Consider the following 11,062-nt stretch of genomic DNA (forward strand, 5'->3'; position numbering starts at 1 on the left):
ATTTAGCAAAAGAGCTCCCATTTGATGGGGAGCAATCAGAAAGTAAAGTGTTGCGTGTGGCTATTTTCCACATCAATTTACATCTTCACGTATCAGTGTTCAGGTTGATTAAACGTGTTTGGGTATTGGTGCAGTTGTGTCTCTGACCTCATTAGACATGATTTTTACCTTGTTAATCTTGGCTCATGCCTTAGGGAAAAAAAAGTCTTCGCATTTTGTCTGTTTTCACAAAAATCATAAGTAGGCTGCAAAAGTTAAAAAGAACGCTGCCAACTTGCACAGCCCCACACTAAGGAAGCTCGTGTGATCCTGTATTTACACATGAGCTGCCTCAGAAATCCAGTTCATTTACTGGAAACAGGGAGTGAGGAAAGGCAGTCACAGGCACCCACTGATTCCCCACAAACTGCTGCCACCTTCCCACTGACATAAATGCCAATTTCTTCTGATACCTAACCCGCATTGGAGCAGCCCCTTTCCCTATGAAGGAGAGGTCCTGGTTTCTATCTTGGACATAATATCTTGTTGAATATTTTCAAAAGAAATACTGGCACAAGAAGCCAGAGAGTACAAGCAAGGATGAAATGTGCTAATCCCATAATGTTAGCAAACGGTGACAGTGCTTTGGGGAGTAGGAATATTGTGCAGGAAGAACTGAGCAGCCAAGAGGATGGGGATAACAAAACCAGATGAAATCCAAGAGTGTAATGCAAGGTGAGGATTTTGTTAAAAGAAAACACAAACCTTCGTCTTATCAGTTGGAAACAACTTACAGGGACATTCATGCACTAGGTGACTGTGGAAGGGATTAGCAGTCTACAAAATGCATGTGAAAGAGAGCACAGGAGCCAATTTTGAATGGCACACAGTGACTTCTGGCTGAGCAGAGCTAGGAGCCAAGAGGCAAAAGTTTGGCACTCGCTGAGAGCCTGGAACTGTGCCTTCTGCTCGCTTAGCCTCTCATTTGGGAAAGAGAAAAACAGTCCATCTCATTGTATTTGAAGCAGGCCTGCCCCCCTGGACATGGCAGGGACATGAAACACAGTTGGGACAGCTGCGAAAAAGGCAAATATGATCTTTGAATGGGCAAGACTGGGATATCCAGCAGAGAAAGGAGTAGTGGTGACATCATGTTAGGGTCTGATTCAAAGACCTTTGGACTGCAGTTACACATTTCTTGTCCCTTGTCTCCAAGGTGGACGAACTAATCGGGCAAATGGACAGTTGCTCTAAAGAGAGGAGAGGGCGGGAGTTTGGTTTTGATCATCTTAGCAAAAGAGAAGCCAAGATTATACTTGCTTCTATTAAGTGTATCAAGGAGGTAGACATAGGGATGAAGGGGATGTAGCTAAGAAAAATGGGAATGATAACGACACAATAGCAAATAGGTATGGAGTGACAACAGGTAATTATAGCCTGGAAATTAGAAGTAGTTTGTATCTATTCAGACCATGACAGTGTGGAGCAGTCTTCCTATCCTGAGTAGTGGAGCTACAAGAAGGCCAACTGTTTTGATGAAAGCAGTTATATGAGACATCGGTTAAAACAACAAGTGTCTGAACTTGGAAGTGCAGAAGAAGGTCTCTTCCAGTCCTGTGTTCCACAAATGCAGATAAAGTGTAATGCTTACACTGTGCAAGGGCCATTTTCTCTCTGGACTACTTCCCTTTGCTCAGTTCCTGCTCTTACCCAGTGGAGAGATTCTGTCTTTACTAAGAAATAAAAATTCCACCTTGTATCATTCATTATGCAAATGAAACTACATACTTCTATTATCTCTGCTGTCTGCATCCCAGGGTAATGTGTTTTCTGACAAGGATTAACTCAGCATTGAGTATCCCCTGTGATACCAACTGCTGTCCATTTAAAAAGACATAGGTGGACCACACTGGGCAAAATACTTCCCAAATTGCTACGGCTGCAACTTGGGCACCAGCTGTTGTGGAAGTGGCTTTGATATGGTCAGAAAGTGGGAATGATCCACAGAAGTTTTAGGGGAAGATCTGGGTTTTGGGGCTTTTCTCTGAGCCACCCAAACCCATACGTGAATGGGTGTTTTAGCAGAGGGTTGTCTCAGTAGACCGGTTACTGCTTGAGTTTGGTCCTGCTAGTAACACCAAAATTAAAGCATTTCTTGGACATGTGGACAGCGTGGATCCCTGCCTAAATCTGGCACAGAAGAACAGTGCAGTCAAACCATTTAGATATGTTGAAACTTTAACAACAATTCAGGGCTTTTCAGGTCCTTTCAAACCACTTTGCTTATCCTTGATGGGAATTCCCAGTGGATTGTACAGGATGGACAGCAGCTTGTTCCCAGGCCCTGAGTCTTTCTCCTGCAGTCAACTGAAGTGCTGCTTTCCTCATTAGTGTGCGGTGAGGCCACTCTCTGGATAGTTGCCTGGTAATAATAGAAATATTATTCAATATCAGGATTTAAAGTGAGCATAATATTTTCATTGCTACTTGACAGATCAGAAAGATCAATGCAGTGAGTAATTATTAAGTGGGAGCATTAGATTGTGAGGGCTTCATTTATTGTACTGCCCGGACACCGAGGCGTTGCTAGTCGTGCACAATTACCAAATCTGTCACTAAACACAATACACTGCTCTTGATTCTAAGAAGCTGTTGAGTAGAATAGCTGGCAACATTTGACAAAAGATAGGGTCCTCTTCAATTTAGCTGTTTCTTTCTAAAAGTCAAACGTATCAGCACTGATGTTCATCTTTTGATGAACATTCACTCTTCTGAGCTTCTTGCTTCTGTGTGTGACAAGCACTGTATTGTTTCGCTACACGCTACAAGGATTATGGGTTTTTTGGTGGATCATAATTTAAATTATATTTGGTTTAAATTATATTTGGTAGCTCTTAAAGAACAGTTCATTTGAATAGTAAGGTCACTTAATTTGATCCTTTTGGTATGTATTTTTTTAAAAAGGAGTACTGCTAAAGGTAAGAAATGCTTATTAACAATGGTACTCTTAAGAGCTGCTGCAGTAGAGTACTTATTAATACGTATACACAGCAATAACTGCAGTTCTAAACGTGTTATTTTTATCTTTTGCAGACTTTAAAGCTACAGTTACAATTTAAAGTGACAAGATTGTTCAGTTAAAAATGAAAGCATGTTTATTATTCAGGTGAAAATACTTTTTGTTAATTTTTGTCGTTACTGAGGAGTTAATCTAGGCTATGATAGAACCTGATGGTGAGGCTGTTTGCAAAAAAAAAAAATAAAAATCAATGTACGTGGGCTCTGATTAGAACGTGATTGATGCTCAGTTACTCCAATGAACAGGAACTAATATGATCAGGCAGAGCCGATCTCATTTGCTGAAGGGCGCATTAATCACTATGTACTTTGGCAGCAACAGTGGTCAGGGGAGGGAGTCACGCAGGGGTCTTACACTAATTCAACCAGATGAGCACATATTATCTGTGGTTGAGTATATTACACTGAAATCATGCTACCTTTATTGTATATACATCATTACGTGGCTATGTAGAATATTTGAGCTCTATTTATACAACGATTTAATTTAGTTCTCCCGTTCACTTCCAAAGTTAAGTCTTCTAGTAATGACCTGCAAGACACTGTTTTCTTCCCATTTTCACCCAAAATAATTTTTTAAATTTTAGTTTTACCTCAAAAATTAGCACTTTGCAGCTGTTTTTCAGTTAAAAAAGCCAATGAAAGAAAAAAATAATGTAGTAATTCTACACAGTAGTAAGTGAATACCTTAATTACTATTCTTTTTTTACCATTTCAAATGAATGGGTGTATGGGAACCCTTCCAGGGAGACTTCTGAATACCATCATGATAAGTGATATGCTGTAAGCAGATGAGTGAAGTCACATACAACTGTTCAGTCAGTCCATTCCTACTGAACTGTCATTCATTCTGCTGAATATCCGTCAGCCTTCACTCTAATCAGCGGAATTGGCAGGTCCCAGTGGATGGGATGTTAACAGTCTATTCCTGCCTGGCAGCACGCTCCATGCTGGAGAGCTAGAAGACATCATTTTGTTCTCAGAGCTCAGCATGTCAAATATTAGCTTGGAAGGACTTGGGGATCCTCTGTTCTTATTCCCAGTCTTATCCCAGCCAGCTGTAGCAGAGTGCCACAACCCTGAATGTGGTGTCTCCAGCTTTTCTATCAGTGTACTTCCCAGGAGCTTTAAAGAAGTTCCTTCTTTGTGGTGGGGAGTCAGTTGCTTCACACAGCTCAGCGTAAAGGGAAATTCCCCAATATGCCAGCAGGCCCCCACTGCTTGCAACAGTGCTTCCTCCTTTCCCTTTGTTGTAATACATCTCATTTTTCATTCCTATGAAAAACGCTTTTGAAGAGTTTTACTAGAACCAATCCTTTTTTCCCAAAAGGTCAGCTTGTCACGAAACCAGATCTGGTGGGCCTTGCTTGTCAGTCCCAGGAGACTGCAGACGTGCTGTTCTGCGCTGGTACACACGCTAGTGAAATCTTGCAAGTTTAGGGACTCAAAATGGAGACAATTTAAGGTCAAAGGAATGGTCCCTTTTCATGCTGGGTGCCTTGAGAACCTCCTTTGCAGAGATTTGCGAGTCTGGAGGCGGGCTCTGGTGGAAGCTGCTCTCTGAGTCTTCTCCCTTCACGTCTGCTTGGATTTCATGTCCTGCCTCTCTTGCCTCAGGGCAGGATGTTCTGCTGCCACCTTTGCGGTGAGGCACAGGTTAGCTGGGCTGGTTTAGTTTTTCTGTCATCCTTAAGCCTGGTGTGTGCTGGTCCTTGAAGCTCTGCCCAGCCTTAGTCCTGTCACACCGTCCCATGGCTTCCATGGCCTCTTGAGCAGCAGTGAAGGAGGGGAGCTTTGACAGGAGCTGAATTTCTCCAGACAATAGAAATGTGCAGGTGAATTAAAATTTCGGTGCGTCTAGGAAGACTAATCTGGGCCAGAGTTAGCCCAAAAATTGTTATAAAAGTCTTTAAAAAACAACTTAACAAAGACAAAACAATGTGAAGTGAGGATGGTTTGGTTTTTAAGCAAGCCTTAATTCCATCTGATGTCCCCAGAGCTTCAGGGCAAACCCTGACATCTGGGAAGGCAGCTGAATGGGGCAATTTTGATAAAAACTGTTGCATGCAAGGATGGCCGCGATATGGATGACATTTAAGAGCTTGGCTTGCAGTAAAGAAATCTGAACGAAGTATGGGAACAACAAGTATGAGAAAGACAGATACGCCAATTCTTAGTGACTGACATGTTTGCTGAAATCTCAATACCTAAAAAATATTGTGGAAGATCTCTGTTTAGTACAACTGATGAAATCCTGTTGAGATGCCCTTGAGGTTGATGAAGTAGGGAATTTGTTGACCTTCCAAAAGAAGCAGAACTTTTTAGAGGGCAAAGCTGTGTACTGAAGCATTTCATTTAACAGTTATTACCAAAAACAAAACATCGAGAGCCAGATGTTTTAAAGAATTAAGATGCTTAAAGAAGCTGAAGCCATCAATAGTTGATAGGATGCTTCTGTTGACCCTAAAACTCTGTCCCTAAATTAAACATCAGTGGTACAACTGATGCCAAAATAAAAATGTTTTGAAAACTGTCCATAGGTAAACATTTGCTGGTTTAGTTTTGCGTGTTCTTCTTACAATGCAAGCAGGTAGAACTTTTCTTCTCACATCCTTTGCTCCAGACAATTTTACAGATTGGAGGTTGACTTTTTTTTTTAAAGTACCTTACCTGAAATTTTGCTGGCTGCCAGATCAGCTTCGCACAAGGTGAAGAAACATGAACCAAGTGTGTACTGTACAGAGGGAGCAGCTAATGTTCTGCTAATTTTGAAACAATCTCTCTTGCCCAAATGAGCTTTAGTTCCTGGGAATTTGCTGGAAGATCATCAAGGTCTGGATTGTGATTGCCCAGCTGAGAAGCCATTTGCACACATGGTTGCATGCGAACCCCCTTATTTACAGCCCTTGGCAAGAACAAAAATTCCTGCAAAATAAATAAACAACCAGCCGTGCTTTTCCTTCCCCACATCCCCTGGTAAGCTGGTGTATCCCCAGCCCAGCCCTGCAGATCTCCCAGCATCCTGATATATCTGGTGCCACAACCCGCACCTCCAAATTCCTGCCAGATCCAAGAGCGCAGGAACCAGTCATTTATATGTGACGAGAGAGGAGACCCACCCACTAGCTCATTTCTCCAACCTTCAGCCCAAAGGAGAAGGCAAGGATGGAAGCCCAAAACCCTTGAGAGCTGAGCGAGTTGTCTGTGAGAGTAAGACTGGAGGTAGTGGGAGATCACAAAGAGTGAGCAGTGAGACCTCCAAAAGTAAAATGAAGAGATGAGGAAAAAGGGCACAGGGAAAGGGAAATGACAAAGTGAAGCAAAGGAGACAGGACAGAGCAGAGGATGGAGAATGAAGCTAAAGAGGGTACTTCACTGGCAGGAGAGAGAGAAGTGGGTAAGGTGTCTTTTAAAAATTGTAGAGCAAGGTAGAGGGAAATGGAAGAAGAGGAGGGAAGGAGGAAGAAAGGGGGAAAGGAAAACTTACCTGGAAAGTGTGGTAAAGACCAGAGTCAGAATTGGAGGGGAAGAATGAGAAAAAGAAAGAGAATGGCAACTAGGGAAGGGAGTAAGACGAAAAGTCAATTAATAAAAGTAGGGTTGGTCTGCACTGGCGTTTTCTCCTTTCCTTTTTACCTTCTGTAAGAATATATTTGTCCTGCTTGCAAAGAAAAAAAAAAAAAAGTGTAAGACCTTGGGCCATAGTGACCCCACATGAGGACCAAAGTTTGGCACTGAGGTGCCCCAGAATGCATCATTAATAAACAAGAATGCTCCAGTGTCAGGGCAGGCTAGACAAATGAGTAGCACTTTGTGTTGTCACGCCAAACAAGCGTACCTGAAGGTTCGCCAGAAACCCTCGGACCTTGCTTGGAGCAGCTCTTATAGAGGGAGCACAAAGTTCTCCATGTGCTCTGCACCATGTGGAGAGGAAAACGTGTTCCCCCTGTGGGTAGCACAGAGGGGTCAGCACCGAGTCATGCAAATGCATCGGGGCCCTGCAGGTACCTGCAGAGGGTGTTGCCTCTCCTTCCAGAGCGCCGGCGAGGCTGCTGATGTGTGAAATGTAGGCAGCGGTAGCCATGTCGGTGCCATTGGGCTGTTTTTCCTGCTTTTCTGCTTTTTTTTTTACCTTTGTGAAAATTATTATTATTTTTTTTTATCAAGCTGCCTGTAGCTGTTGTGGTTTGAGCTGGGTACAGTCCATCAGCAGCTTTGCTGCAGCCTGAGCTGTCACTGTTCTGCTCCGCAGGGTGTGCTGAGGTTTGTTCTGCCTCCTAAATACCCCCGTGCAGCTGAGATGATGGTACCTCTGACCACGTGAATAGCACAACTTGTAAACCTGCTTGCTAAATAAAATTAAAGGTAGTTAGGCAGAACTTTTCTGGGCTGCTCCCTTACCCACCTATGAATTAGTGTGGAGTGTGTTGGGTGAGGGGCTTTGTTTGGTTTCTTGAACCATCCTCACTTGCAAGGGTTTGCTCCAAGAACTCATCATAACACTACTGTGCAGAACAGAGTCTGAAAATACAGAGCAGACTCTCCCTGTACTCAGCTACAATTTTTGTTCTAAGATATATATATATGAAAAAATCTCCTTATCGCATACATTCCATTATTGTACATTATATTTTCCCGAATGGGAAGAAATTGCAGGCTTACATCTAGTTCTCACTCTCTTTTATTGTTATTTTAAGCAGCAGGTAAGGTTATAATCCATCTGTGTTTGTGACCTTGAACAAGAATGGGCACTTTCTCATTTACATAATGCTATTTTTTACTGAGCCATTAAACTGCAGAAAAAACAGGGCCAGCATGAAAAGTAGTCATCTACATATGTTAAAAAAAATAACTGCAGTAAATCCAACTGAAGAAGGCAGACTTTTAAAAATATGCGAGAGTTCAAGAAATTAAAAAGCAAATGGACTGGAAAGGCAGTTTCACTGCAAGCGAAACCCCCTGAAATAGCATTCTAGGCAAACACCTCGCTGTGCGTTTGGTGGGCTGGTTCTTGCATGAAAAGCGCTGCCCTGGCAGTCCCTGCCTTCAGCAGGAGGGATGCTCCTGGCTCCCCCGGGAGCCGCAGCTCTGCAGCCCAGGGCACAGGGCGCCCCAGAGTTACCAACCTCCTTCAAAATTTTGCCTTGAGGGGGGGGGGGGGGAAAAAAAAAGCCGCTATACCGTGCTGGGCTGGTTGCATCACAAATTGTGTATGTTAGCGCTGAGATATGAAATAACCTCCACCTCCACTCGTTCATGTTGTGAATAACCATTACAGCAGGAGCCGTAATGACAAGACATGGTGATTTGGAAGGAGTGAAACATTAGATTTACTGCTGTTGATTCAATTTCTGAAACGGGCACTAAGTTTGATCAATAGGCTTTCTGCAGCTTCTGGGCTACGTTTTGTCAAGCTGTCATGCTGACTCCTTTGTTTTTTTAGCTGGTGAGATCGTTAACTTGTGCCTCACTAAGCAGGACTGTGCCCGACTGTGGGTGGGGAAGGGAAGGGAAGGGATCCCTCGCCGCCGACGACCCAGGGGCAGGAACTGCTTCTGGAGAGCGTTGGTTTAGCTCCCTGCCAGGGCTGGCTGTGGCTACGGATGGACCAGTGCCTCTGTTGCCCATCCCCGCGCTCGGCAGCAGTGCAGCCAGCCCTGTGCTGCCTGTGGACCTCGGGAAAGCAGCCTCTGGCTGGGGCGAAGGCTGTGGGTGAGCCGTGGCTGAGGGCAGTGCGTGCCCTGTCTCTCTGCTGTGCCTCTCTGATTTGCAGCAGTTTTTCCTTTAGCGCTTCAGGAGGGGCAGAAAAGCTCGGTGTGGACTCAGCTGTCGTCAAACTGCAGTATGCCATCAGCAAACGTGGAAGCGGGATGGAGCTGGCCCTCCTGCTAGTGATTCATAGCGCAGAGATCCAGCTCTGGTTACCCTACCGTGGCTCTGAAGCCAGCGGAGCTGCTGTCACTCACACAGTAGCTGCAGTGCAAAAGCGGTCAGCTGCACACCTCCCATTTGTGCGTTTTTCAGCATCTCATTCATTTGTGTTACAGTAGCAACTAATGGCCCCAAATGAGATCAAGGCAACGCTGGCTGGAGGCTGTGCGCAGGGTGTAAGACAGCTCCTGAATCCAGGAGCATCTAATCTAATCAACTAGCGAGCGCCCGTACGGCACAGAACAGTTTATGCCTTTGACTTCTCCCACGGTTGCATCTGCCATGGTTTCGGGGCCAGTAAGTTGCTCGACGCAGATCCCCCCAAGTGGGAAACAGCAGCAGAGCGCTAGAGCAACTGTCACGTGAGGTGGAGGTTAGTGTATTGAATGTGAAGCGCGTGAAATACGCTCTGGTGGGCTCTACTAGAAAAGCAAATAGTTCCCGATTGCCCGAGTCTTAGAACTGTGTGGCTTTTCCTGCGGAGACCTGACCGTTCGGGGTGGATTCCCCTTCCAGAATGGAAATTCAGAAAAAACACCTTATCTGGGGCTGAGACAGGAGAGCGGAGTGTGGCCCTGGCTTTGCATGTGGAAAAAGTTCACAGGGGATGAGCTTTCGAACAAGGCTCTGAAACCCGTGATTATGCTAATCCAATAACCTGAGGGCCATGGATGAAATCCTGAATTCATTAAAGTTAGTGACAAAATATCCTCCCCCAGGGACTGGGGGGATGAAGCAACCGGCAATCCATTATTTCAAACTACAAGCTGATTAATGGGGTAATTTTTACACAGATCAAGGGATGTTTTCTGTCCCTTTCTCCCAGACCCAGAAATATATCCTGACTTGAATCTTCATTCAAACTTCATACAATAAATGACACAGTCCTGTTTATCAAAGTGTTTATTTCTAAGAAGTGTTGTAGATACAAATTTTAATTGTGTTTAGACTTGCAAGGTCTATGGCTTCAGAAGGGAAATAAATTTATTTGTGTGATTTTTCAGAACCTTTCAAAAGACCTTTTTCCAAATACTAAAATACATAATTATGTATTAAAACTTGCTATTGTATCACAGGGTTTGAAATTCTTGGAAATACTTTTTTAAGACTTTTTCTGGAATCATGGTAAATCTCAGCTGTCAGAAAAGGTAAAGCTCTGGAGAAAGAAAAAAGCCCGAAATATATGACCCTTAAAAGCTCATAAAAAGCTGGAAGGTAATTAAAAGTAACTTATTAAAACTTACGACTTTTATCATCTTGTGAAGTCAGCCTCATGATGTCAGAGTCCTGATATTTGTGCGTGCTTCAGGATGCCAGTTTTGGGGTAACTAATTTTCATTGAATACACATTGGTAGAAGCAAACTATTCACTCTGGGCAGTACTGGGAAAAATCCTCTTTTATATGCTTTCCCAGGTGAAACCAGAAGATGTCTAATCTTAAGGTTAAAGCTCAGCTGTCCTGATCCGGTCATGTTAGTAGACATCCCACAAGCTGCTGTTCAATTTTGTCTTGTGTTCTCTCTCTCTCTTTCTCTCTGCAGTGTGATAATGACAGGTGCATATAACAACTTTTTTCGAATGTTTGACCGAAATACCAAGCGGGATGTTACCTTGGAGGCATCCCGTGAGAGCAGTAAACCACGAGCTATTCTAAAGCCCCGGAGGGTCTGCGTCGGAGGCAAAAGGAGGAAAGATGACATCAGTGTTGACAGTTTGGACTTTACTAAGAAGATCTTGCACACAGCGTGGCACCCAACTGAGAACATCATTGCTATAGCAGCGACAAACAATCTGTACATATTTCAGGATAAAGTGAACTCAGAAATGCACTAGATTTATCAATATCCCTCTATATTTACAAACCAGCCTCTTGAGAGTTGTAGAAGGATGTGATCTTCACAAAAATTGTGGCTTCTGTGGTGGGATTTGTAGGTTGCATCCTTTCATCCCTCAGCCTGTATCATTATTGGTGGCAAAGCCAACTATTTTCCATCACTGCAACTGTATGAGTAAAAGGCACGACTGCAAATCCAGCTCTGTGGTCTGTATTGGTTCCTTTAAGCAAACAGGGGT

At 43.7% G+C, this 11,062-nt stretch overlaps 1 protein-coding gene across 3 annotated transcripts in view; it reads left to right on the forward strand.

Moving 5' to 3' along the window:
• The window catches only part of PPP2R2C (protein phosphatase 2 regulatory subunit Bgamma), a 193,354-nt gene extending 182,532 nt beyond the window's left edge, over positions 1-10,822 (forward strand). For all 3 annotated transcript variants that reach the window (XM_074147135.1, XM_074147137.1, XM_074147136.1), the window contains one exon: positions 10,531-10,822. In XM_074147135.1, coding sequence (XP_074003236.1) covers positions 10,531-10,822 — 292 coding nt within the window. The remainder of the gene's footprint in view (positions 1-10,530) is intronic.
• The last annotated feature ends 240 nt before the right edge of the window (positions 10,823-11,062 follow it).

The sequence above is a fragment of the Numenius arquata genome, chromosome 5, assembly GCF_964106895.1.
Source record: "Numenius arquata chromosome 5, bNumArq3.hap1.1, whole genome shotgun sequence".
In the NCBI taxonomy this organism is placed as follows: Eukaryota; Metazoa; Chordata; class Aves; order Charadriiformes; family Scolopacidae; genus Numenius; species Numenius arquata.